A 22,698-nucleotide genomic window follows, 5' to 3' on the forward strand; every position below is an offset into this window, starting at 1 on the left:
AAGGCGAAGTCAGTGTTCTGAATCTGTTTACATTCCATCTTTTGCACAAGTTAATGCTATGAGCATTTGATCTCATTGTTTATTTGCAATTTATTGTTATTTACGTGTTTATTTGTACTTTAATAAAGAATTTAAGTGGTCCAAAATGTTATTGTGAATTAATAAGCGTCATCAAAAATGCTAAATTAGTAGTAAAAAAAAAAAAAAGGGGGGGGGGGGGGTTTAGATTAGTCGACTAATCCTAAAAACAGTCGGCTGACAAATCTGGTCGTTTGGGACAGCCCTAGTTGTACAGTGTACCGCAACATATTTCCCCCACACCCTTCTCACCTTTTTTACCCCTGACCCATTTTCATGCCTGAATAAACTTTGTGATTGTTAATTGACCCAAGAACCTTTTGAGTGATTTGTATTTTGTTCATGGCAAAAGTCAGGGTGGCTTGCCAGGCTAGACAATATTTTTCCATTTTCATTCTCATTTAACTCAAACTCATGATTAAGACATTCTGTATATATACTTGATAAAAGGTGAATTTGTAGGCTTTTTTTCAAATAGTCAGGTTCATACCTGTAAATATTTAGACCTTGACATGATTTTCAGCATCCCTGTTTAGTATGACAAAACCGAACAGAGTTTAAATGAAACAATCAATGCATATTTTAAGTGCAAACTTTGAACTTAAAGGGTATCCAACTAGGGCGTAGGTTTGCATAGGGACGGTAGGGACATAGAACTAGCAAATTCTAAGGTTGCTCAAATTTTCCTCACAAACTTTTAAGCAACCTTTTTTGCATATGATAATGAGTTCAGTTATAAAGGTAATTTAGATTGCTTTCCCATGTGTTACAAGGATAGAATTGACCCTAACATTATTAATGGAATTATTTTCATTATGTTCATACTTACATTTACCCATTTTCAATTGCTGAATGTGCCGGTCGATTTTGCCGCCTCCTCCGCCCCCTTCAAAGAGGAGTGATATTACATATTTTTTGGCCAGCAGCAGCATCAGCCAGTGTAAGTAATGTAATAATACGTCAATGTTGTGGAGGTGAGAAACACACCACTAATTTTGCTACTCAAAGTCTGACCTGCATCACACTAGGAATAACATTAAGCTGTGTGAACTTGCTAACCTGCAAAACCCGAGTAGGACGCTGCTAAGAGACAATTGTGTGGTCCCCAGCAAAAAGTGTACATGCAGTTTATGCTGTTATACGTATCGTCCTTACCAATGTTGAGACCAAACCTACGCCCTTGGTATCCAAATTCTGCTATTGGCTGGCAATCAGTTCAGGGTTTTACCCCGCCTCCTAGCCGTAGTCAGTTGGGATAGGCTGAGCCACCCCAGTGACTCTAATGATAATAAATTGTACTGATACTGAATGAATTGATACGTCCAAATCCGTTGAACTGTCAAGGTATTACATTACATTTACTGTAAATTTGTAAATCTTGTAACGGACTGTTGTAGTTTGAGTTCACCAAAGAAGCCAAACAGCTCCCAGAGAGCTCAAAGTTAATATGATGTGGGAACTCAACTCACCAAGGTTAGAGTAGTTTTAAATTTCATTATAGTGTAGTTTTTTTTACATTTTTTTTTTTTTTTTAAATCTCTAATTCATTCATTCATCTTCTGTTCCGCTTATCTTCAGGAGGGTGCTGGAGATTGTCCCAGCTAACTATAGGCAGTAGGCAGAGTACACCCTGAATTGATTGCCAGCCCAGAATTGTTTCAATCATTGAAGTGAGGCATGATCTATTCCCTTCAAGCTGGGATACAATATTTGGTATTTATTCAAAAAGTTTATTTAAAAAAAAAAAAAAACTCAGTTATGTTTACCTGGAAAATATAAATCTACCAAAAAGAATCAGTTTGATATTAAATGAGGGAAAAAAATCATTTGATTATGTTGTATATTGTACTCCATTGTCATGTGCTAGCTAGCAAGCAGTAGCATCAAAGCTTTTAATGGTCAGTTCTTTCAACTTTGGTAAAGTTGATTGCGTAAGATGTCTCCATCGGAAGCTGTTGTCTGAAAAACTGAAAAGGACGAAGTTAAAAACACAAAGTCTATTTTTAGTTCCCATTGTACTTAAATGGGCTATACTGCACTACTACAGTGGCATGAAAAACTATCTGAACCTTTTGGAATTCCTCACATTTCTACATAAAATCACCATCAAATGTGAGCTGATCTTTGTCAAAGTCACACAGATGAAAAAAGTGTCTGCTTTAACTAAAACCACCAGAACATTTATAGGTTTTCATATTATAATGAGGATAGTATGCAAACAATGACAGATGGGGGAAAAATAAGTAAGTGAACCATCACATTTAATATTTGCAGATCAGTCAGCTGCAGATCAGCCGGTCGATCAGGACTTATCTTGGCCCATTCTTCTCTACAAAAGTGCTGTAGTTCAGTCAGATTCCTGGGATATCTGGCATGAATCGCTGTCTTTAGGTCATGCCACACCATGTCAATGAGGTTCAAGTCTGGACTTGATTTACTTCTGTGTTTTGGATCATAGTCTTGTTGCAGCATCCATCCTCGTTTTACTTTCAACTGTCTGACATACAGCCTCAGGTTTTCTTGCAAAGCATCCTGATAAACCTTTGAATTCATTCTTCCATTAATGATTACAAGTTGTCCAGGCCCTGAGGTAGCAAAACAGTCTCAAATCATGATGCTCCCTCCACCATGCTTCACGGTGGGGATAAGGTGTTGATTTTTGTGAACTGTTCCATTTTTCCTCCACACATGACGTAGTGTGTTACTCTCAAGCAATTCAACTTTGGTTTCTTCAGTCCACAAAATATTTTGCCAAAACTTCTGTGGCGTGTCCAAGTGCCTTTCTGCAAACATTAAACGAGCAACAATGGGGCTTTTTAGACAGCAGTGGCTTCCTTCGCCAAGTCCTCCTAAGAACAGCATTTTTGGCCATAGTTTTACATATAGTTGATTTGTGCACAGAGATATTGGACTGTGCTAGTGTTTTCTATAAGTCTTTAGCAGACACTCTCGGTTTCTTTTTTTTTTTTTTTTTTTACATCTCCGAGTATTCTGCACTGAACTCTTGGCGTCATCTTTGGTGGATGGCCACTGCTTGGGAGAAAAGCAACAGTGCAAATCTCTCTCCATTTGTAGACAACTACTCTGACTGTCGATTGATGAACATCCAGACTTTTAGAGATGGTTTTGTATCCTTTCCGAGCTATATACAAATCAACAATCCTTGATCATAGGTCTTCAGACAGCTCTTTGACCGAGCCATGATGCACGTCAGACAATGCTTCTCAACAAGACAATTCTAACCAGGTGTGTGTTTTATAGTGGGCAGGGCAGGTTTAAAACACTCATCAGTGATTGGGAACAAATCTGACTTAAATTTTTTGGTAAAAATTGGTTTCAATTGCTCTTTAAGTCTCCTTAGGCATAGGGTTCACTTATTATTTTCCCCCTTATGTCATTGTTTGCATGTTATCATTAAAATATGAAAACCTATAAGTTTGGGTGGTTTTAGTGAAAGCAGACAGTTTTTACCTCTGTGTGATTTTGACAAAGATCAGGTCACATTTGATGGTGATTTTATGCAGAAATGTGAGAAATTCCAAAAGGTTCAGATACTTTTTCCATACCACTGTACTATAAGTGGGAATGAATAATTTCACTTACTGTTTCAACCAATTCAATAATCATATCATTGGTAATCCCATTCAGTACATTTATCTTCATCCTGATGTGGGCCAGTAATGGGGGACCTGCAGGGATTAAGGATAATTTTGAATTTTAATTATATCCATTCCAAAATTATCAGTGAAAACAATCATGAAATGGAAGGGTAACGTACAGTACCTTTGGGAGTCATGGTGTTTGTTAATGAAGTTGGTATGCTTGACGTTGATTTGGTTGTGGATGTCGATGAATTTGATGTTTGGATGGATTCATTTGTGGTGGTTGGAGACTCTGTAGTATTTGGCACTGAAGTTGCTGTAGATAAGGTCATGTTCTGGGCTGCATAAGTAGTCATTGTTGGGGCAGGATGTGTGGTTATGATTGTGTTCTGGTTTGCTGGAGTTGTGATTATGTTTGTCATTGCAAGTGTGGTGTTTTGAGTTGTGGATATGGTTCTGTTTTTTGGGTCCTCACTTGCAGTAGTCACAGGTATGTTTGCTATTGTTTCAGGTGTTTGGGATATGGTTGTACTTAATATGTTGGTTCTTGTAGTGATGGTGCTTGACATTGTTTGAGTTGCTGAGACAGTTGAGTTTTGCTGTGTAGCGGTGATAGTATTCATAGATGTGTTAGTTGTTGTGTCTGGAGTTTCTGTAGTCATGGATCTGTATGTTGTGGTTGAAACTTTTGTTGTATTTGGCACTGTAATAGCCATAGATATATTTGCTGTGTTTTGTGACACAGTAGTCACGGATGCTACTAATGTTGTTGGATTTGTGTATACAGTTGTTTTTTGGGTTATGGTAGTAATGGTTGTGGGTGTTGTTGTACTTAGGGTACTGGGCATTGTTGAACTGACTGTGTTAAATGGGTTTTCAGTTCCAGTAATTACAGGTATGCTTGTCATTGTTTGACGTGTTTGCGGTATGTCCGTTGATTTGTTTTGAATTATGTTAGTCGTAATTGCTGTGTTTGTGATCTCTGCTCTGGTGCTTTGGGCTGTGTTAGCTTTAAATTTTGTTGTGTTTTGTAGTGTATTAGTGATTGTTGTCATTGTTTCAGGTGTTTGTGATATGGTGGTATCTGTGGTCCGGCTTTTGGTTGTCACTAATGGGTCTTGGGTTCTAGTATTCACATGTGTTCTTGCTGTTGTGCCTTGTATTGGACTGTAGGGGAGTATACTATTGTTTTGTGGTGTAGTAGTGATGGTTGTCATAGAAGTATTAGTTGTTGCAGATGTGGATATGGCTGCGTATTCAGTTATCGTAGTCATGGGTTTGTTTGTCTTTGTTGAGGATTCTGTAATAGTTGGTGCTAAGGCAGATTTAGAAACCGTTCCAGTCATTGTGTTTTGGGTTGAAGTTGTCATGGATGTTGTTGCTGATACTGGACTGGTTGGTGTGATCATGTTTTGGGTTTGAATAGGCATGGTTGTGCCTGCAGTTGCAAGTGTGTCGCTTGAAGTTTTACCAGTTTCAGATATGGTTGTCTTTACTGTGTTTTGACTTTCAGCATTCGCGGGTATGCTTGTTATTGTTTCAGGTGTTTGGAATTTGCTTGTATTTGTCTTTTGAGGTATGGTAGTCATTATTGTATTTGGTGTTGATAATGCGACAGTTGTTGATATAGTTGTGGTTTTTGATGGAGTGATGGTGGGAGTCATAGATGTGTTAGTTGTTGCAGATGTGGATATGGTGGTGTATTCAGTTACTGTAGTCATGGATGTTTTTATCTTAGTTGAGGATTCTGTGGTAGTTGGTGCGAAGGTAGACTCAGATAATGTTCCAGTTGTGTTTTGGGTTGAAGTTCTCATGGATGTTGTTGCTGATACTGGACTTGTGGGTGTGATCATGTTTTGGGTTGGAGTGGGCATGGTTTTGCCAGCAGTTGCAAGTGTGTGGCTTGGAGTTTTAGTAGTTTGAGATATGGTTGTCTTTACTGTGTTTTGACTTTCAACATTCGCGGGTGTCATTGTTATTGTTTCAGGTGTTTGGAATGTGCTTGTATTTGTCTTTTGAGTTGTGGTGGTCACTATTGTATTTGGTGTTGCTAAGGAGACAGTTGTTGATATAGTTGTGTTAGTTGTTGCAGATGTTGACATGGTCATGTCTGGAGTCACAGGTATGTTAGTTAGAATTGTTGATTCTGTTGTATTTGGCACTGTATTATCTCTATATATAGTTGTAGATATTAAGGTTTGGGGTTCAGTAGTGATGGATGTTACTAGCATTTTAGGACTTGGTGAAATAGTTGTGTTTAAGGTTGTAATAGTCATATTTGTCTGTGTTGTTGCTGTTGTCATGTTTGCAGATAAAGTTGTGTTTAATTGGTTTTGAGAGGCAGATAGCCCAGGTGTGCTTGCCATTGGTTTAGGAGGTTGGGATATGGTTGTATGTTTGTTCTGGGTTTTGGTAGTCATGTTATTTTTTGTTGTTGCTATTGTCATGCTTGGCGTTGAAATGGTTTTGTTTTCTAGTGAAATGGTGGTATTAGTTGTTGCAGAAGTAGACATCGTCGTGTCTAGATTTGTGGTAAACTTGGTTTGATGCGTGGTGCCCAGAGTTATGCTCTCGGTTGTCTCTGATTTCATCATGTTTGTTTGGGGCATCTCACTTTCTGGTGATGCATTTGTAAGTGTGCTTCTCTTTGTAGAAGGTGTTGTTGTTTTGAATGTTGTTGCACTTGAAATCATTTCTGTAGTGTTTGTGGAAGTGGTAGGTCTTGAAGTGGTTCTCGAAGCTTTTTCTATACTTGTCCTGTAGCTATTAGTAGCTGTGATGTTGAGCACATTGCTTGTTCCTGTTGTGTTTGTCTGATTCCCAGATTTCAGTGATTCATAGTCTTCAGTTGCTGCCTTAGTGGTGATTGCTGGAGTCATGGTTATCTGAGATGAATCTATATGTGTGGTAAATTGATAATGAGTTAGTACATTGTCTATACTTGTACATTCATGTCACATTCAACTATATCTTTAATTTTTAATTTTGTGTAATTTACTGTAATCTGTAACTATAGCCTGCTATACATTCAATAGAAAATTAGTCTTAAAAAATGATTTGGGCCAGTTTATTTACTATCATAAACTTTGATTTTTATGGCAGCATAAGTCTTTTTTTTTTTTTTTTTTTTTTTTAATTTGGCATCAAATTTCAAATATAAGTTAACCAAGGGATTGGCAACCCAAAATGTTGAAAAAGCCATATTGGCCCTAACAAAACAAACATGTCTGGAGCGCAAAAGAAATTAAGCCTTATATAAGAAGGCAATACATACATACAGTATGTATTTTAGCTTTATTAGCCTACTATCAAAATGACTAAGTTGGCTACAAATACATGATGAGCCTTCATGATGAAATGTTTATGTATCCTGCAGTGCATCCTATAGAGAGTGACGCACCACGTGACTACTCCGCCTCAAGTTTAACCTCATTACATTATTAATAAATTAGAAGAATGATTGTGTCATGTTTGTCCTCCTAGAGAACCCGTATTAAAACAAAAAAATATATTTCCCTCCCCCATCTTTTTTCATTTTTGAACATTTTTGAAAAAGCTCCAGGGAGCCACAAGGGCAGTGCCATGGAGCTGCATGTGGCTCTAGAGCCACGGGTTGCTGACCCCTGAGTCAATTAATGTGAATGTTAAAACATGAAACATTCTCCACTTCCTGTGGTTTGCACGGTTGTGCATCAGAATCCCATTCGATCAGCACTCAGGTCAGCCCGACTGGCACCAACAACCAATGCAACAGTCAAATTCACTTAAATCACCTTTCTTTCCCGTTCCAATGATAGTTTGAAACGCCAACAAATTGTCTTGACCCTGTCTCCATGTCGAAATGCATTGTGCTGCTGTCATATGATTGGCTGATTAGAAACTGAGGTAATGAACAGTTGGTCATGTGTGCTTAATGAATTGGCCAATGAGTCCATTTACTGTAATTTTCGCACTACAGTGTAAGGCGCACCTCACTATAAGCCGCCACCTACCAAATGTGACACATTAAGCCGCACCGGACTATAAGCTTCAGCTGTCCTCACTGTATTATGGGTTGTTTACACCAAAATATATTAACCGGTAACACTTTATTTGACAGTGGCATCATACGGCTGTCATAAGACCAAATGAACCACCATGAAGTTTTGAACCAATTGGCTTTAAAGCTTCATTGCTTCAAAAAGCTTCATTTGGCCATCGCTGCTCCATTGGGGGAGAAAGTCAACCTCTTCTGCCACATGTGGCCTGTACTACGAACGGGTTTCAACTTACTCAGAAGAAACCCAGGGTTCCAGCTGGAAACCGGGGTTGACAAAACCAGGTTATCTAGTTTGGGGTTAATCGGTGCTACGACGCTGATTATGAAGTTGATTTGTTGAACCTGCGTTAACCTAATCAGTTACTGCGCGTTCACATATTGTAAAAGGGGGCTGATACCAGAGTCAAACAAAAAGTTGACGATAGCATGGGCACCTTATTTCTCAGGCGAGGAATGTGTGTTAATTATGCGAAGGTATGCCGAATTTAAATCCACCCTCACCGCAAAACCCAACACTTTCAGCAAGTGGAGCATGACTGGTCTGTTGGCAGCGAATTACAGATCGTCTGAATGCGTAAGTATGCCAGTTTTACTTATGTCAGCGAAAAGAAATGAAGCCTGCTGTCAGGACAATGAAATAATATTTGGGATGTTAGCTGCAAGAAATAATTTATGGTATGTGCATCACCACAAGAAGCAGGATGATTGTATGTTTAGTCCCCTTGACTGAATGAGTCTATATGTCCTTTGAACATCTTCAGAGGCAACAGCAGCAGAAAACGCACCTGGCAACAGGTCAAAATGAAATATAAGAACATCATCCAAAACAGTGTGTAAAACCTGTGTCGACTTTGCTGAATGTCAACGAATGCGGCGCTTTCCTCTCATATAATAAATATATTTGACAAACTTTTCCATTGTTTTCTCATTGTGTAAATGCATTTATAATGATCATAAAAATATGTAGACTATTTAAAAATTGAGAAAACTTTCGTTTTTTGTCTGCCAACTCAAAGAATAACATAAATGTCAAGTCCACCATCTGCCTGATAGAAAATACACAAATATAAAAGATATAAATGTTTATTGAATATGCATATTACAGTCTTGTTTAACTGTGAGAATTCGTTACAAAAGACAGGCTATAATTTGTTATCATTATCGCCACAAATGTAATCACACAAAACGCAACCATGCATCGCATCTCCGCATTTCCTCCTCCTCCTGAGTCCTCACAAATAAAACATAAAATTTCAGTTTTTTTCGGGCTCGCGCATACAAATAAAATATAAAATTTCGGGGTGTTTTGGGCTGGGGGCTGCAAATCAAGGTAATTGATCGGGTTCGGGCCAGGTCGGGCTTTAGTATCCACGGGCCGGGTCGGGCAGGATTTTTTAAGCCCGATGAAAGACCCAAGTGGCAGGCGTGGGGTGGTTAATCTGAAACCTGGGGTTAAGCAAGATCTAACTCTGAGACGACCAGGTTTGACATGTGGCGTGTGTTGCTATGGCAAAATTCCCCGGTTCCAACATATCCACCTTTCGTAGTTTCGGTTAGCCGGGAAGTTAGATTGCACGTGATGAAGTTACTCCCGAAGTTACCCTGATAAGCCAGAAAACCGGCTTCGTTGTACATGCCACTGCTGTCAACACTGTTGTTGTCCAACATGCCTCCTAGCATGCATTGCAGCACTACAGATGTAAAATAACAATCAAAATTCTTGTTCTGTGCAAAATATTTATTCAGTTACTGTTCCAGTTTCATTAATTGCTAATTATGGTATTTGGTAACACCTTGACAGTGGCGCCTTAAGACTGTCATTAGGTAGTCATAATTATGACATTACATTGTCATGAGCATAAATGAATGCTTATAACAGATGTCATTTAGTGTCATCCGGCAAATTATCTCACTTTTGAATGGATGCAAAAGATCCGAGCTGGACATAAATGGCTTTAGTAACATAATTTGCTGGATGACACTTAATGAAATCTGTCATAAGAATTCAGTAATACCCAAGATAGTGTCATGTCATAATTATGACGGTCTTATGACGCTGCTGTCAAATAAAGTGTTAACAAATACCACAACAAGCAATTGATGAAACAACTGGAACAGTAACTGACTAAGTAAGAATATGAATTTTGATTGTTATTTAGATCTGTAGTGCTGCAATGCATGCTCTGAGGGATGTGTTGCCTTTTAACCCAAATAAATCAACAAATAAACCGCACTGGACTATTAGCTGCAGGATTCAAAATTAAGGTAAAAAGTAACAGCTTATGGTCCGAAAATTACGGTAATAAGCAAAACCCACCAATTTGAGTAGTCCTTCTTGTTTCACAACACATTCTAGTCAAACAATAGGAATAAGGAAGCTTTTAAAGCTCAGGTTATCATATACCAAAGTAAAAACTTGTCTATATTCTATGGCTATAAGATTTAGAAACCTGTTCGACAAACCTTAGTTTGAGTTCATTGTGTTGTCTTTTTATTACTTGCAACCTGATACCATCTGAGTAATATCCTTCAGAAAGAGTCCATTGTCTAATAATTTAAAGTATTAGAGGTTTCGAATATACTCAGACAAGACTTTCTTCCGTAATCTGATGCTCGGTTTGAAAAACAGCTGATCGGTTTACAAGGTCTACATGGCTCAATGCGTTGAGTTGCTGCCAAGTGATTGGCTGATTAGAAATTTGCATAAGTGAGCAGTTGGACAGGTGTGCGAATAAAGTTGCCAGTGAGTGTACAAAATGCACCTATTTAATTTTATTCAAGTATAAAATGAAATGCCCTTTACGAAATGGCATGCGCTTCAATTTCATTCATACACTGTAAATGCTAACATTCAAATTAATTAAATGTGATAAGTGAACTAAACTCAATTTTCATCAACCTGTTGTGAACACTACTTTTAAATAAGTAAGTAGTAATTTGGGGTTGGAGAACTTGCTTAACTTGATATATCCGAGTTAAGTCAAATTAGAAAAAATAATTTATTGTACCCAGTGTCCTTTGGGCGTTCTATCAAACATGCGCAGATCTGCCCTGCCCACTTTCGCGCTCTTTCCAACACCTTTCTCAGTTATTTTCGCCATTGTGGGTTTACTTGTCCTCAGCACACTGATTTGGTAAGTAAATATTTTACTCTTTTGTAAACCGTCGATTTGTCTTGTTGTAGCGTAGTAGCCTGTGTGCTGCCAGGGAGGAGAAGTGTCAATTACATCAAATATCACCGCTAGCAAGCATGCTATATGACCGTGACAGTAACCTCATCATTTTCAGAAACAAATGTAGACTACATTTTATGGTAGACTACCATTTTATGCCGGCGTTTTGAATTCTTGGCAATTAAGTTGACAGACGGGGCTCGTTAACGTTTTTAGGCGATGGGAGAGGTTTTTAAAACAGTTACCGAGCGGTTTTAAGTTAGCTAGACCGAGGGGAGCATCGCTTCCTGTTTTAAAAATAAAAACACTAATTCTATCGTTAGCGGGTGTTTTATTTTGTGAAACTAACAGGAAGTGCCTTAGTCACTACGGCTAGCTTGAGTAGCGCCGAATTTGCACGTTGTGGAGCTAAACGGCTACTTTCTCACGTAAAAATGTAGAAATGTCGATAAAGTTATTTATTTACAGAGTTAGTGCTAGAATTAAGTCAGCTTCAGCCTGTATATTTCGGCTCAGGTAAGAGCTAAATGCACAGTCAGACTTCATGTGCGCCAACGTAATCGGTTCTTGCGTTGGAGCAGGGGTCCCCAAACTACGGCCTGCGGGCCGGATACGGCCCGCCTCCACATTTGGTCAAAAGTCCACACATACCTCAGTCTCAGCAATTACAGGTATGTTTCATACACTGATCAATGAATCATTTAATATTTGTATTTGTTTCATGGGTTGGGATAACAAACATGCATTAATGTTTTTACAGATGGATTAAGAAATTAATTGTACATCTCAATTTGAATGTTAAAAAATAATCAATTACGTTAATTTAAAAACTCATTATTACACATTTTAGTTTGTGCATATTAAAATAATTCATTGCAGATTTTAATTTGTGATTAAAAATAATTGGACATTTTAATTTGTGACTGTTAAGAAAAAATGTAACTTTTTTTTTTCTAACAAGTTCTCAATGCTGAAATTATCATGTCTTTTCAGGTCAACCAGAGCAATATTCTCTAATGCAGTGGACTTGCAAGTACTGCACATTTTCTGCTGAAAAGAGGCTACTTGCTTAAGCATTACCGCTTAAAACATGGATACCACACTCGGACATCCCTACTCCCATGTCTTCATAAGGACTGCCTCTGCACATTTAAATCTTTTAATGCACTCAAAGTACACCTGTCGACATGGCACTCTCAAAAAGATGCAGGCAAAAGTGGAGAAACTGCATTTGACCGTCAGTTGTGCAACTTTGTGGAGCCTTGCTCAGAAGCAGACTTCTTCACCCATTTGCGAAGACATCTTAAGCTGAGGCAAATGGTTACTTGCCCATATCAAGACTAACTTTCAGAGCAGTGTTTATTCTACTTTCACTGCACACAAAAGCAAAGAAAAGTGAAATGTGTTTGAGCCATAGTATGGGTAGGACATTTGTGTCTAAATCATTCAATCCCAATAAAAGTTGCTTTAATAAAAAAAACTCATTTTTAATCAAAGAAAAGAACCTTTTGCAAAAATATATTTTTTGAAAATATATATATTTTTAAATATTTTTTTATTGACGTGTCACTTTTTTTTTTAAAGGAAAAAGTTTTAAACTTTTTTTTTTTTTTTTTTTTTTTTTTGAAGTGGAAAAAGTTTTGAAGGCACTTTTTTTCGATTGAATCATTTTGACACAAAGATACGACTTCAACGCTACTTCCGACATGTTTGAATGGCAGGTGACTACACCAATGGCATAAAAGAATGACTAATGGCCACCAGGGCTCCATCGAGCCATCGGACTCTGCTCGAGTCCAAGCCGGAAATAGGGCACAGGTACGGGGGGGTGACATCGGCATCTCACTGGAGTGCCCGCGATGGTATGGTGCGCTGCTGCTTAATGTGATTCAAGAGGGGAACTTCACCCGCTGCCCTGACGTGACGGTTGGCAATCGGGGTCCAACCGCAGTGTCGCGACGCGCCGGTATGGGAGTGGCCCGACACTAGCCTGCCCAGTAAGCGAGTCCGCGCCGGGAGCCCCGTCGCTTCAGCTTTGAATGAGTGTCGTGTCACTCGCGGGCCGTCCACTCAACAGCCGGCCTCCGCGCCGGGGGGGGGGTGATAATGGGGTCCGCCAGTGCGCTGCGACAGGGCACCGTACCATCGCCGGCACTCCGGTGAGATGCCGATGTCACACCCCCGCACCGGTGCCCTATTTTTGGCTTGGACTCGAGCAGAGTCCGATGGCTGGATGGAGCCCTGGTGGCCATTATTCTTGCTTCCTGCTTTTATGCCATTGGCGTAATCACCTGCCACTCAAACATGTCGGAAGTAGCGTTGAATTTGGATCTTCGTGTCTAAATGATTCAACCAAAAAAAAGTGCCTTCAAAACTTTTTCCACCTTAGAAAAAAAAAAAAGTTTAAAACTTTTTGCTTTTCAAAAAAAAAAAAAGAGTGACAAGTCAATTTAAAAAAAATATTTAAAATAAAAAAAAATATTTTCAAAAAAATATTTTTGCAAAAGTTTTTTTTTCTTTTATTAAAAATAGTTTTTTTGATTGAAGCAACTTTTATTGGGATTGATTGATTTGGACACAAATGTCCTACCCATAATATGGCTTGAAAACAAAAAGGATTGCTTTGATCAAAGAAAACAGTTTCAATGAAAAGTGTAAATTTCTGAGTCTCAAATATTTTTTCACATTCAAACCTTTTTTTCTACGCTTTTTTTTTTTGTTTTTTTTTTTTTGATTGAAGTGATTTTCTTTTGAAAATATAAATTTTTTGTTTGAAGCAACTTATTTTTTGATTGAATAATAAAGACACAAATGTCCTAGCCAAAATGTGGTCCAAATGCAGAATTACATCAATCAAAAAAGTTGTTTCAAAAAAAAAAAAATTAAATCAAAGAAAAATAGTTTTCAAATAAATTTTTTTGACTTAGAAATTTATTTTTTCATTCAAGCAAATTTTTTTGATTGACATGACTTTTTTTTAATTGAAAAAAAATATATATACATACTAATGACATATTTTTGACTAGAAATTACTTTTTTTAGAGGAAAAAGCTTAATATGAAATTAGAATTTGAATAAAAATAAGACATATTCTTGGTAAGATTTTAGGTTTCTCAAGTGTATAACTCCAGAACATGTTTTGCATTTACTCTTTTAGTGATGTGAAAAAAACAAGGTATCTTGTTTACTGTATCAGGTGTTAAAGTGAAATTTGAAATTGAAATGAGTTGTGTGTTTTAAAAAGAGTTCTGTATTTTTATGTTTATTTTATCACTGCTGCGCAGTTTAAACCACGGCACAATGTGATTGTAGTTCCAGTTTGGATCACTAATATTGTTGGAGAAATCAGAACTTTTATCCTTACCAGAGCTCAAGCTCATGTTGTAATGGGAAACTAGTTTGACGCCATGTCTTCAATGCTCGAGTTAATGTCCTGAAATTATGAGAATAGGCTGTCGCCTGTTAGTCTTTGGAAATCACAGGATAGGAGTGGACATTGATGCAGTTCAGGTATTATTCAGTAATTTCTGTAGCAAAAGGTTATTTTCGGTACTTATACTTTGTATGAGGTGCAAAATGTTTGCAAAAGTTGGTTTATAATAATCCACTTCATTGATACTGAGCATTAACCAAACGCTGTTCAGCCTGCCAGGAGCCAGTGTCTCCCATTAAATGCACTTTTGAGCATTTTAAAGTAAAATTTAATTCCACTGAATTAATCCATTGAGTCTTCTCCATTTATTGTGTTTTGGGGGTCATTACTGTTAGAAAATGTGTTTTTAATGAAATTAGTATGTGCAGTTGTAATTTCTATTGTGGAATTCTTTTAGGTCAAGAAAATTAAGTTGACCTGAATATGATGGATGAAATGGAAAACTAAAGATAATTAATACACAATTATCACTTGAATACTGCAAAATCAAAGAAGTTACTACAATCCAATTATTTGAGTTAATTTGAGTACTGTACACTCAAAATAAACAAGTTACTGGAATCCAGTTATTTAAGTTAGTTTGAGTACTGCCAACTCAAAATAAACAAGTGACTATAATCCAAATTTTTTAAGTTAATTTGAGTACTGCCAACTCACAATAAACAAGTGACTATAATTCATTTTTTTAAGTTAATTTGAGTACTGCCAACTCACAATAATTAAGTTAATCAAATCTAATTCATCTAAGTCAACATAAATTAAATTTTTTAAGGCAGCAAGTTTGCATATTTTTTTTTAGTAAAGTCAACTTATAATATTTTACAGTGTAGACTTCATAATGATATTGACGGGACACGGGGAGTTGGGCCAAATAATAGGGGGCCTATCACCGTCAAAGATGACCAAGTGGAAACACAGACAAAGAGCTTTTTACGTTGAAATTTTTTGTGAATAAATGCTTAAATCCCTGAATTCTTTATAGATATGGACAGTCTCGATTCATTGTTAAAAGCAAAAAAACGGGCAGGTAGCATTTATTTTACGTAAATATTGTGAACTATGAGGCTAGTCAGTAAGGAAATTAGCGGCCGCCATATGTAAACAAAGAGCTTTTTCCGTTGAAAATTCTTGTGAATAAATGCGTAAATCCGTAAATTCTTTATAGATAAGTACGTAAACAGTCTTGATTCTTAGTTAAAAGAGCAAAGAACGGGGCAGTTAGCATTCATTTTACGTAAATATGTCGACTCTGCTGCTGGTCTTTAAGCCACTGTAGCGCCGCCTTATCACCACGAAGAGCTTTTTCCGTTGAATATTCTTGTGAATAAATGCCTAAATCGCTGAATTCTTTATTTATATGGACGTAAACCAGTCTTGAGTCTTGGTTAAAAGCAAAAAAAACCGAGCAGTTAAACATTTATTTTACATAAATACTGCCAACTATGACTCGAATGCCGGAGCGGCTAATTTCTCCCATTAATTTTTTTTCACAACGTTTCAAAATGCATGCATGGTATGAAAAATGTGATTATTACCTTGAATCCTCGAACAAATCACTCCTGAGACAATGCTTCCTGTTTGTATGCTGTACAGCTTTCATACTTTTTTAAACTTAATTCGGCGTTAGATTGCTGCGTGCGTGTGTTTTGAGAGTAACTCTTGATGTTGGCAGGCCCCCTACTTGACGGCGTGGCGCAGTGTATGACAGATGATTCGCAGATTCACTGCAAGCCCAGGTCTAAGAGAGTGTGTTGCAGTAGTTATTAAAAGAGGGAACCTGACGTTGAAAACACCGTTCGACGGCAATAGACGCCCAATCCATTTTAACTGGGAGTGTCTGGAAGCAACTGTGAGGTGGACCATGGCTAACCACTCTACCACATTGCTGCCTTATTTATTCATAATATTTAAAAATTTTTAATTGATTTTTAAAATTTTGTTTACAGATTTTTTTTGTTTCAAAACACATGCGGACAACACTAATACTACAATTGATGTCAAATGGGGGCTTCATAATATTATAAGGGTGCAAAATTTGGCAGAACACCGGCAATAGACCACTATCCTCGGGTTGGGCCCGGGCAACTGCGGGCTCCTCTGACGCCGGCCGGTTTGTCCAGCGGTCATTCTCCAGCTGCTTCCCCGGCAAATGAGCTCTCCAGCTCGCAGCAGGGGAACGACAACCTGTCACTTGCTCGCCGCCGATCGGCGAAGACAATCGACAACCCTGCCGCTATGTGACACGATCCTGGGTACTTTTGTGTGATTCTTCGCTTCGAAAGGCGAGAATAAGACCTGGAAACGCCGCTCAGTTCGGGTTAGCATGTCGGCTAGCTGTCACGCCCCCTTGTTTCTTTATGCTTTCCGAAGCCGGGGCAGGGAAATGACAAAAGCCTGACTAACTCCGGTGGCATAAAATATTGTTCGGGAGGTGCAAGAAGTCGACAGTTCTGACCATTATGGAGTAATTTTGCCATGTCGTACTGAATAAATGCATTTTTAATATTTCATATTCCAGTTAGCACAAGACCGTTATTTGTCATGAATGACCATGCCATTCATTTAGCAATTAGGGAAAAATACTTGCATAAAAAGAATATCCTGTAAAATTATTGGAGTAGAGAGATTGAAACAACGACATTTTGCTGCTTTCTCCATTGCATTTTCCTTGTTTTGAATAATTCCCCCTCAATGGGCTGAATTTTAAATCGGATAAAATCGTGACCCTGCTGACGTCATCCTCCAACTGGGGTTGCTAGAGCGCTATGATGACAGGCAAGTGCTAAACGTCAGATTAAAAGATTAATTTCTCATCATCTGCACTTTGCCAAATTGTTGTATATAGTCGAATCGTCTCAAAATATTATTGTAATTCACATAATAATGCTATTTAAGACTTTTTTTTATCCAGTCATAGGCACTTTAAAACAAACAAAAAAAATGATTTGTGCATGAATGTGTTTATGGCGGAAAACACTCAGGTGACTTGAAGTTCCGCTCTTAGACCCCCAATTTGGCCAAATTTAAAAATTGTCCGATATGCATGTGTAATACATCATTGGAAAGCTTAAAATGTCAATCTTCTGGGGGAAGAACCATTTTGAACTGGAGGGCATTTAAAAAATATATTTTTATTTTTTTAAAACAAAACCCTATCTGGAGGTGAGAGCACGCGAGAGCAGAATTACAGACGCCATGACTTTAACGAAATATTATCGCATACTTACCTTGTTTCGATCCAAAAACTCCATGTAGCATGTATCACTGAGAGTCAAGATACAGCTGTGAATAGCCACAGTTGGATTTTTGGGGTATTTTATGGGTGAAACATGGTAATATAACAAGGGTCGCGATGCAGATATCGCAGACATCAAGGAGTGGTCGAGATTTTCTTTTTCATATATTTACCCTTTTAAACGTTTTTTGTGTGTGCAATTTTTCTTTGTTTGGATCGATTATTTATCATCTAACACATCTTAGAAAATGCGACAGTAACAAAAAAAATACAATTAAGCAATAATTATGAGGTAGATATCCGTGACGTTTTTACAGACACCATTTTTTTCATTGTGACGTCATTTGTTTAAAAGTTTAAAATATGCGACTAAATAATTTTCTAAAGTCATTGTTTGTTTTTAATGAAATATTAGACATCAATTAATGATTCTGAGCTAAAAATGACATTTTGAATAATAAATATAATTAATTACCTTTGTTTTATGGCTGGGTTGAAACAAAATCGGTTGCGCGACATCTGTAAACGGGGCTTTCCAGGGTAAAACGGACAAATTAAAAATAGTTTGGGGGCTTAATGCGCCATGAATCTGCTATGGCAGCATATAGACACATTGTTCTATCAAACACAACAGTTGTTTTGGCTTAAAATACAGCCGTTTATTTTAAAGAGAGTGCAAGAGTAGAAACTGCTTTTTCAGTCTTGTCTGTGTTTTCCGCCTTATATATTTTCTAGGTTGTTTTTTTCAGTGCATGTTTATCTTTTTCAATAATTTCTTTTGTGGTCCCTTCCTCTTTAATTAATTAATCAATCAAAATACTGTCCCTTGGGCTCCAATTGGCTCCTAGGCCACAAGTTTGAAATCCTTGTCCTATTTTAATGCGCTTAAACATAAATAAATAAATAAAACATAATTCGTGCATGAAAGTGTTTATAGATTTTCTAAGTTGTTTTTTTCAATAATTTCTTTTGTGGTCCCTTCCTCTCTAATTAATCAACAAAGATGTGGAAATGTACCACTGCCACTCTGTTTGCAATTAACTACAGTATACACTTAGTGAGGTGCTGTTAAATGACAGTTCAGAAACAATAATGCCATCCTCCAAAAGCCGTCCAATTATGTCTTTATCCAGTTTTAAGTTTACACAACTGTTTTTGAATATTCTATTACATTATACAGTAGATAGCTTTTTGGTAAAATGAATTCATGATTGGGGGATTACAGAAATTCTGTGTTTATACTATATATATATATATATATATATATATATATATATATATATATATATATGTATATATATTTGTTTACATAGAGAGTGGTATGAAAAAGAATCTGAACCTGTTGCAATTTCTCACATTTCTGCATAAAATCACCATCAAATGTGATCTGATCTTTGTTAATATCACACAGATGAAAATACAGTGTCTGCTTTAACTAAAACCACTCAAACATTTATAGGTTTTCATATTTTAGTGAGGATACCATGCAAACAATGACAGAAGGGGGAAAAATAAGTAAGTGAGCCCTCTGCCTAAGGAGACTTAAAAAGCAATTGAAACCCATTTTTACCAAACATTTTAAGTCAGGTGTGTGCCCAATCACTGATGAGTGGTTTAAAGCTGTGCTGCCCACGATAAAACACACACCTGGTAAGAAATGTCTTGATGAGAAGCATTGTCTGATGTACATCATGGCTCGGTCACAAGAGCTGTCTGAAGACCCACGATCAAGGATTGTTGATTTGTATAAAGCTGGGAAAGGATACAAAACCATCTCTAAAAGTCTGGATGTTCATCAATCGAAAGTCTGAGAAGTTGTCTAATGGAGAGAGTTTGGCACTGTTGCTTCTTTCCCAAGGAGTGGCCATCCACCAAAGATGACGCCAAGAGTTCAGCGCAAAATACTCAGAGCTAAAAAAAGAACCCTAGCATGTCTGCTAAAGATTTACAGAAATCACTGGCACAGTCCAATATGTCTGTGCGCGCACAACAACTATATGTAAAACTATGGCCAAGAATGGTGTTCATGAGAGGACTCCACAGAGGAAGCCACTGCTGTCTAAAAAAAACATTGTTGCTCATTTAATGTTCGCAAAAGGCACTTGGACAACCCACAGAAGTTTCAGCAAAATATTTTGTGGACTGATGAAACCAAAGTTGAATTGTTTGCGAGTAACACACAACATCATGTGTGGATGAAAAATAGAACAGCTCGCCAGCATCAACACCTCATCCCCACCGTGAAGCATGGTGGAGGGAGCGTCATGATTTGGGGCGGTTTTGCTACCTCAGGCCTAGACAACTTGCAATCATTAATGGAAGAATTAATTCAAAAGTTTATGAGGATGTTTTGCAGGAAAACCTGAAACTGTCAGTCAGACAGTTGAAGGTAAAAAGAGGATGGATGCTGCAACAAAACAACGATCCAAAACACAGAAGTATATCAACTTCAGAATGGCTTCAGAGGAACTAAATGCACGTTCTGGAGTGGCCAAGTCAAAGGCCCGACTTGAACCCCATTGAGATGCTGTGGCATGACCTCAAGACAGAGATTCATGCCAGACTACTACAGCAGTTTTGTAGAGAAGAATGGACCAAGATTAGTCCTGAACGATGTGCCAGACTGATCTGTTGCAACACCTGGTTAAAGTTATTAATGCAAAAAAAGGGGGGCGGGGTACAAAATATTAAATGTGATGGTTCACTCACCTAATTTTCCCCCTTCAGTCATTGTTTGCATACTATCCTCATTAAAATATGAGAACCTATAAATTTTTGGTTGATTTTAGTTAAAGCAGACACTGCTTTTTCATCTGTGTGATTTTGACAAAGATCAGATCACATTTGATTTTATATAGAAATGTGAGAAATTCCAAACGGTTCAGATACTTTTTCATACCACTGTATATACTATTGAATACTGCAGATTACAACCAATTATGTGATTCATAACCACACCCGAAGGATCACCGTGCCAGACCATTGTGTGCATTATAAGCCTCAGAAAGTATGGCAGAGGCCTTTAAATATCGCATTTACCATTTGTGAAAGGAAATGAAAGGGCCATAAATGTTATTGTTATATGAGGCCGCAAGTTCCTCAGAGCGCCTACTGATATGCTAAAGCAATTATACTTATGATTTTAAGTCTTGTTAAGTGATGAAATCAGTCTTTACTGTTTACAAACCATGCAAAGTATAGGAATAATATTACTTTACTAATACCATTGTAATGAATTTAGCTCTAGTACAAGTATAAGACAAAAGATTTTTCCACGACTTTGCATTTTACACCTCTGATGCAGAAATATGTTAAAGCAAGTTACCTTGAAACATTGTAGACAAATATCCATGCAAATACATCCAGTAAAGCAATATTTTCATTGCGGCAATCGAGATATTTCTGTATACCTGGCCTCACTGTCGGGTATCTATCTGGAACATCAGTCCATATTTCGCATTTTCTTTGTTGAGGCTCCACCCACCCCCAACTATTGAGCAAGGAACAATGTTGAGAGGGAGGCTACACTTTGAAACAGTCACTGTGAAGCTTCATTAATGCTGTTATTACAATATTATCAATGTTATTTGCAGACGGAATGATTTTGAATACTATTTTATCATTTCAATAGTCTATTTCAAGAGACTATTATGATGTACTTAATTCAGATGTTTTCCATGATAATCTAATTTGTTGATATGCACCTGCTATTGGTCAAATAATTTAACCATCAAAATGATTTTCATTTCCCTCCATTTGTTCCCATTCTGGTTTACTTTGAGCATGAGTTGGGGTACACTCTGGGCCAGAGACGTATAAATCGCAGCCAATTGTCACACTCATCTTTACACACGTGGACAATTTGATATTAAATTAACAAACAAGCGTGTTACTATCCTTCTTAAACTGTGAAGAAAAATACATTTCAGCAGAGATGGTGTATTGGATTGCTTTTATGCCAGTGTACGTGTTCAGTTATCAGCGAGACAATGTTAAAACAAGAACTTGAAAAACACTGTTTTGATACATTTCTGCACACAAAAAAATGAAATCTTGTGTTTTCTGAATGAATCAAAAATACTGAGGCGGAAAAGTATAATATGAAATATGAAATGCGAGAATTTCAGATTGCCCGTGGAGAGATATTTATTCCAATGTTAGCGCAGCCCATCCGTCCTCCCGCAGCCCAGCAAAGGAGCCATCGCCCCCCCGGGGTGATCGAGGGTGGTCCCCGTGGCCACCCGCGCTCCCATCAAACGGACTTTAGGGATGGGAAGAGGGACACACCACCAACCCCAACCCCGGCCGACAACACTGGCCCACGAGCCGCCACCGCAGCCCCCAACCGGCACAGCACGCCACGGGACCCCCAGCGGCCCACCAAGCCCAGGGCAGGGTCCCCCGTCGGAGCAGGCGACATCCAGCCGAAACACCAGCGTCCAGCCAGCGACCCGCGACCAAGCGCAGGGTGGATACCCAGGCAGAGAAGCAAGGGCAAGGCGGAGGCAGGAGAGCGCCGAGGAGCCGCCGTGGGGGAACGCGAGATCGGAGCCCCGACCTCCCCCCACTCCCGCGGCCGGCAGCCCAGGCAGAGAGGAGGCCACGCCCCGAGAGCCCCGCCATAGAGAAAAAGTGTGGGACCCACCTACCACCCTATTACTGTGGCTTCCAGGTTCCCGGCTGGCAGCCATTACCCAGCACCGTCATGGGATTGTGTGGGGAGGGTAGTGCAATGTATGCATTAAAAAAGGAGAGCTCGGCTTGGGGAAGGTGGACCGCTGCATGGAATTTCTGCCCAGCCGCCCGTCCTGCCGCCCTTTGCCGCAGCTCTCCCGTGGAGGATGATGTGTATGGTGCGTTAAAAATGGTGCAGGAATGGCGGGGCCTGATGTGATGAGGTAACCGTGAGCACCCCCCCCCCCCACCCCCCCACCAGGTCCCATCCATCCCGCAACCTTGGTGTGTGATGCATTAAAATCAGGGGGGAGCTGGCCCGGGACTGTAAGGACCCGTCCCACCATTCCCCGGAGGAATGGGTGAGTATGTAGGTGCCAGGGTGAAAGATATTTACAGTGCAAAGTGAGAAGCGCATGAATTAAGAGGCTGGCTCCCGCAGGAATGGCGCCGTCCACCAGAAC

The 22,698-nt window shown here is 38.6% G+C and overlaps 1 protein-coding gene across 1 annotated transcript; it reads right to left on the minus strand.

The window, feature by feature from the left end:
• Window positions 1-1,824: 1,824 nt before the first annotated feature.
• LOC130919005 (mucin-2-like) lies at window positions 1,825-21,009 on the minus strand. The gene is made up of 4 exons (XM_057841358.1): window positions 20,886-21,009; window positions 3,862-6,576; window positions 3,682-3,767; window positions 1,825-2,045 (listed from the first exon to the last, which is right to left on the minus strand). The coding sequence occupies exons 1-4, from the start codon at window positions 20,941-20,943 to the stop codon at window positions 1,971-1,973; spliced, it is 2,934 nt and encodes a 977-aa protein (XP_057697341.1). The 5' UTR covers window positions 20,944-21,009; the 3' UTR covers window positions 1,825-1,970.
• Between the last annotated feature and the right edge of the window lie 1,689 nt (window positions 21,010-22,698).

Source organism: Corythoichthys intestinalis, chromosome 7 (assembly GCF_030265065.1).
Source record: "Corythoichthys intestinalis isolate RoL2023-P3 chromosome 7, ASM3026506v1, whole genome shotgun sequence".
Classification (NCBI taxonomy): Eukaryota; Metazoa; Chordata; class Actinopteri; order Syngnathiformes; family Syngnathidae; genus Corythoichthys; species Corythoichthys intestinalis.

Excerpts from the sequence above, each read along its gene's own strand:
- LOC130919005 (XM_057841358.1), bottom strand. The coding sequence starts at position 20,943 with ATGAAAATATTGCTTTACTGGATGTATTTGCATGGATATTTGTCTACA. Across the intron at positions 6,577-20,885 it reads TTTGTCTACAATGTTTCAAG|ATTCATCTCAGATAACCATG; the intron begins GTAACTTGCTTT and ends CCACACATATAG. Across the intron at positions 2,046-3,681 it reads TTATTGAATTGGTTGAAACA|TTTTTCAGACAACAGCTTCC; the intron begins GTAAGTGAAATT and ends CGTCCTTTTCAG.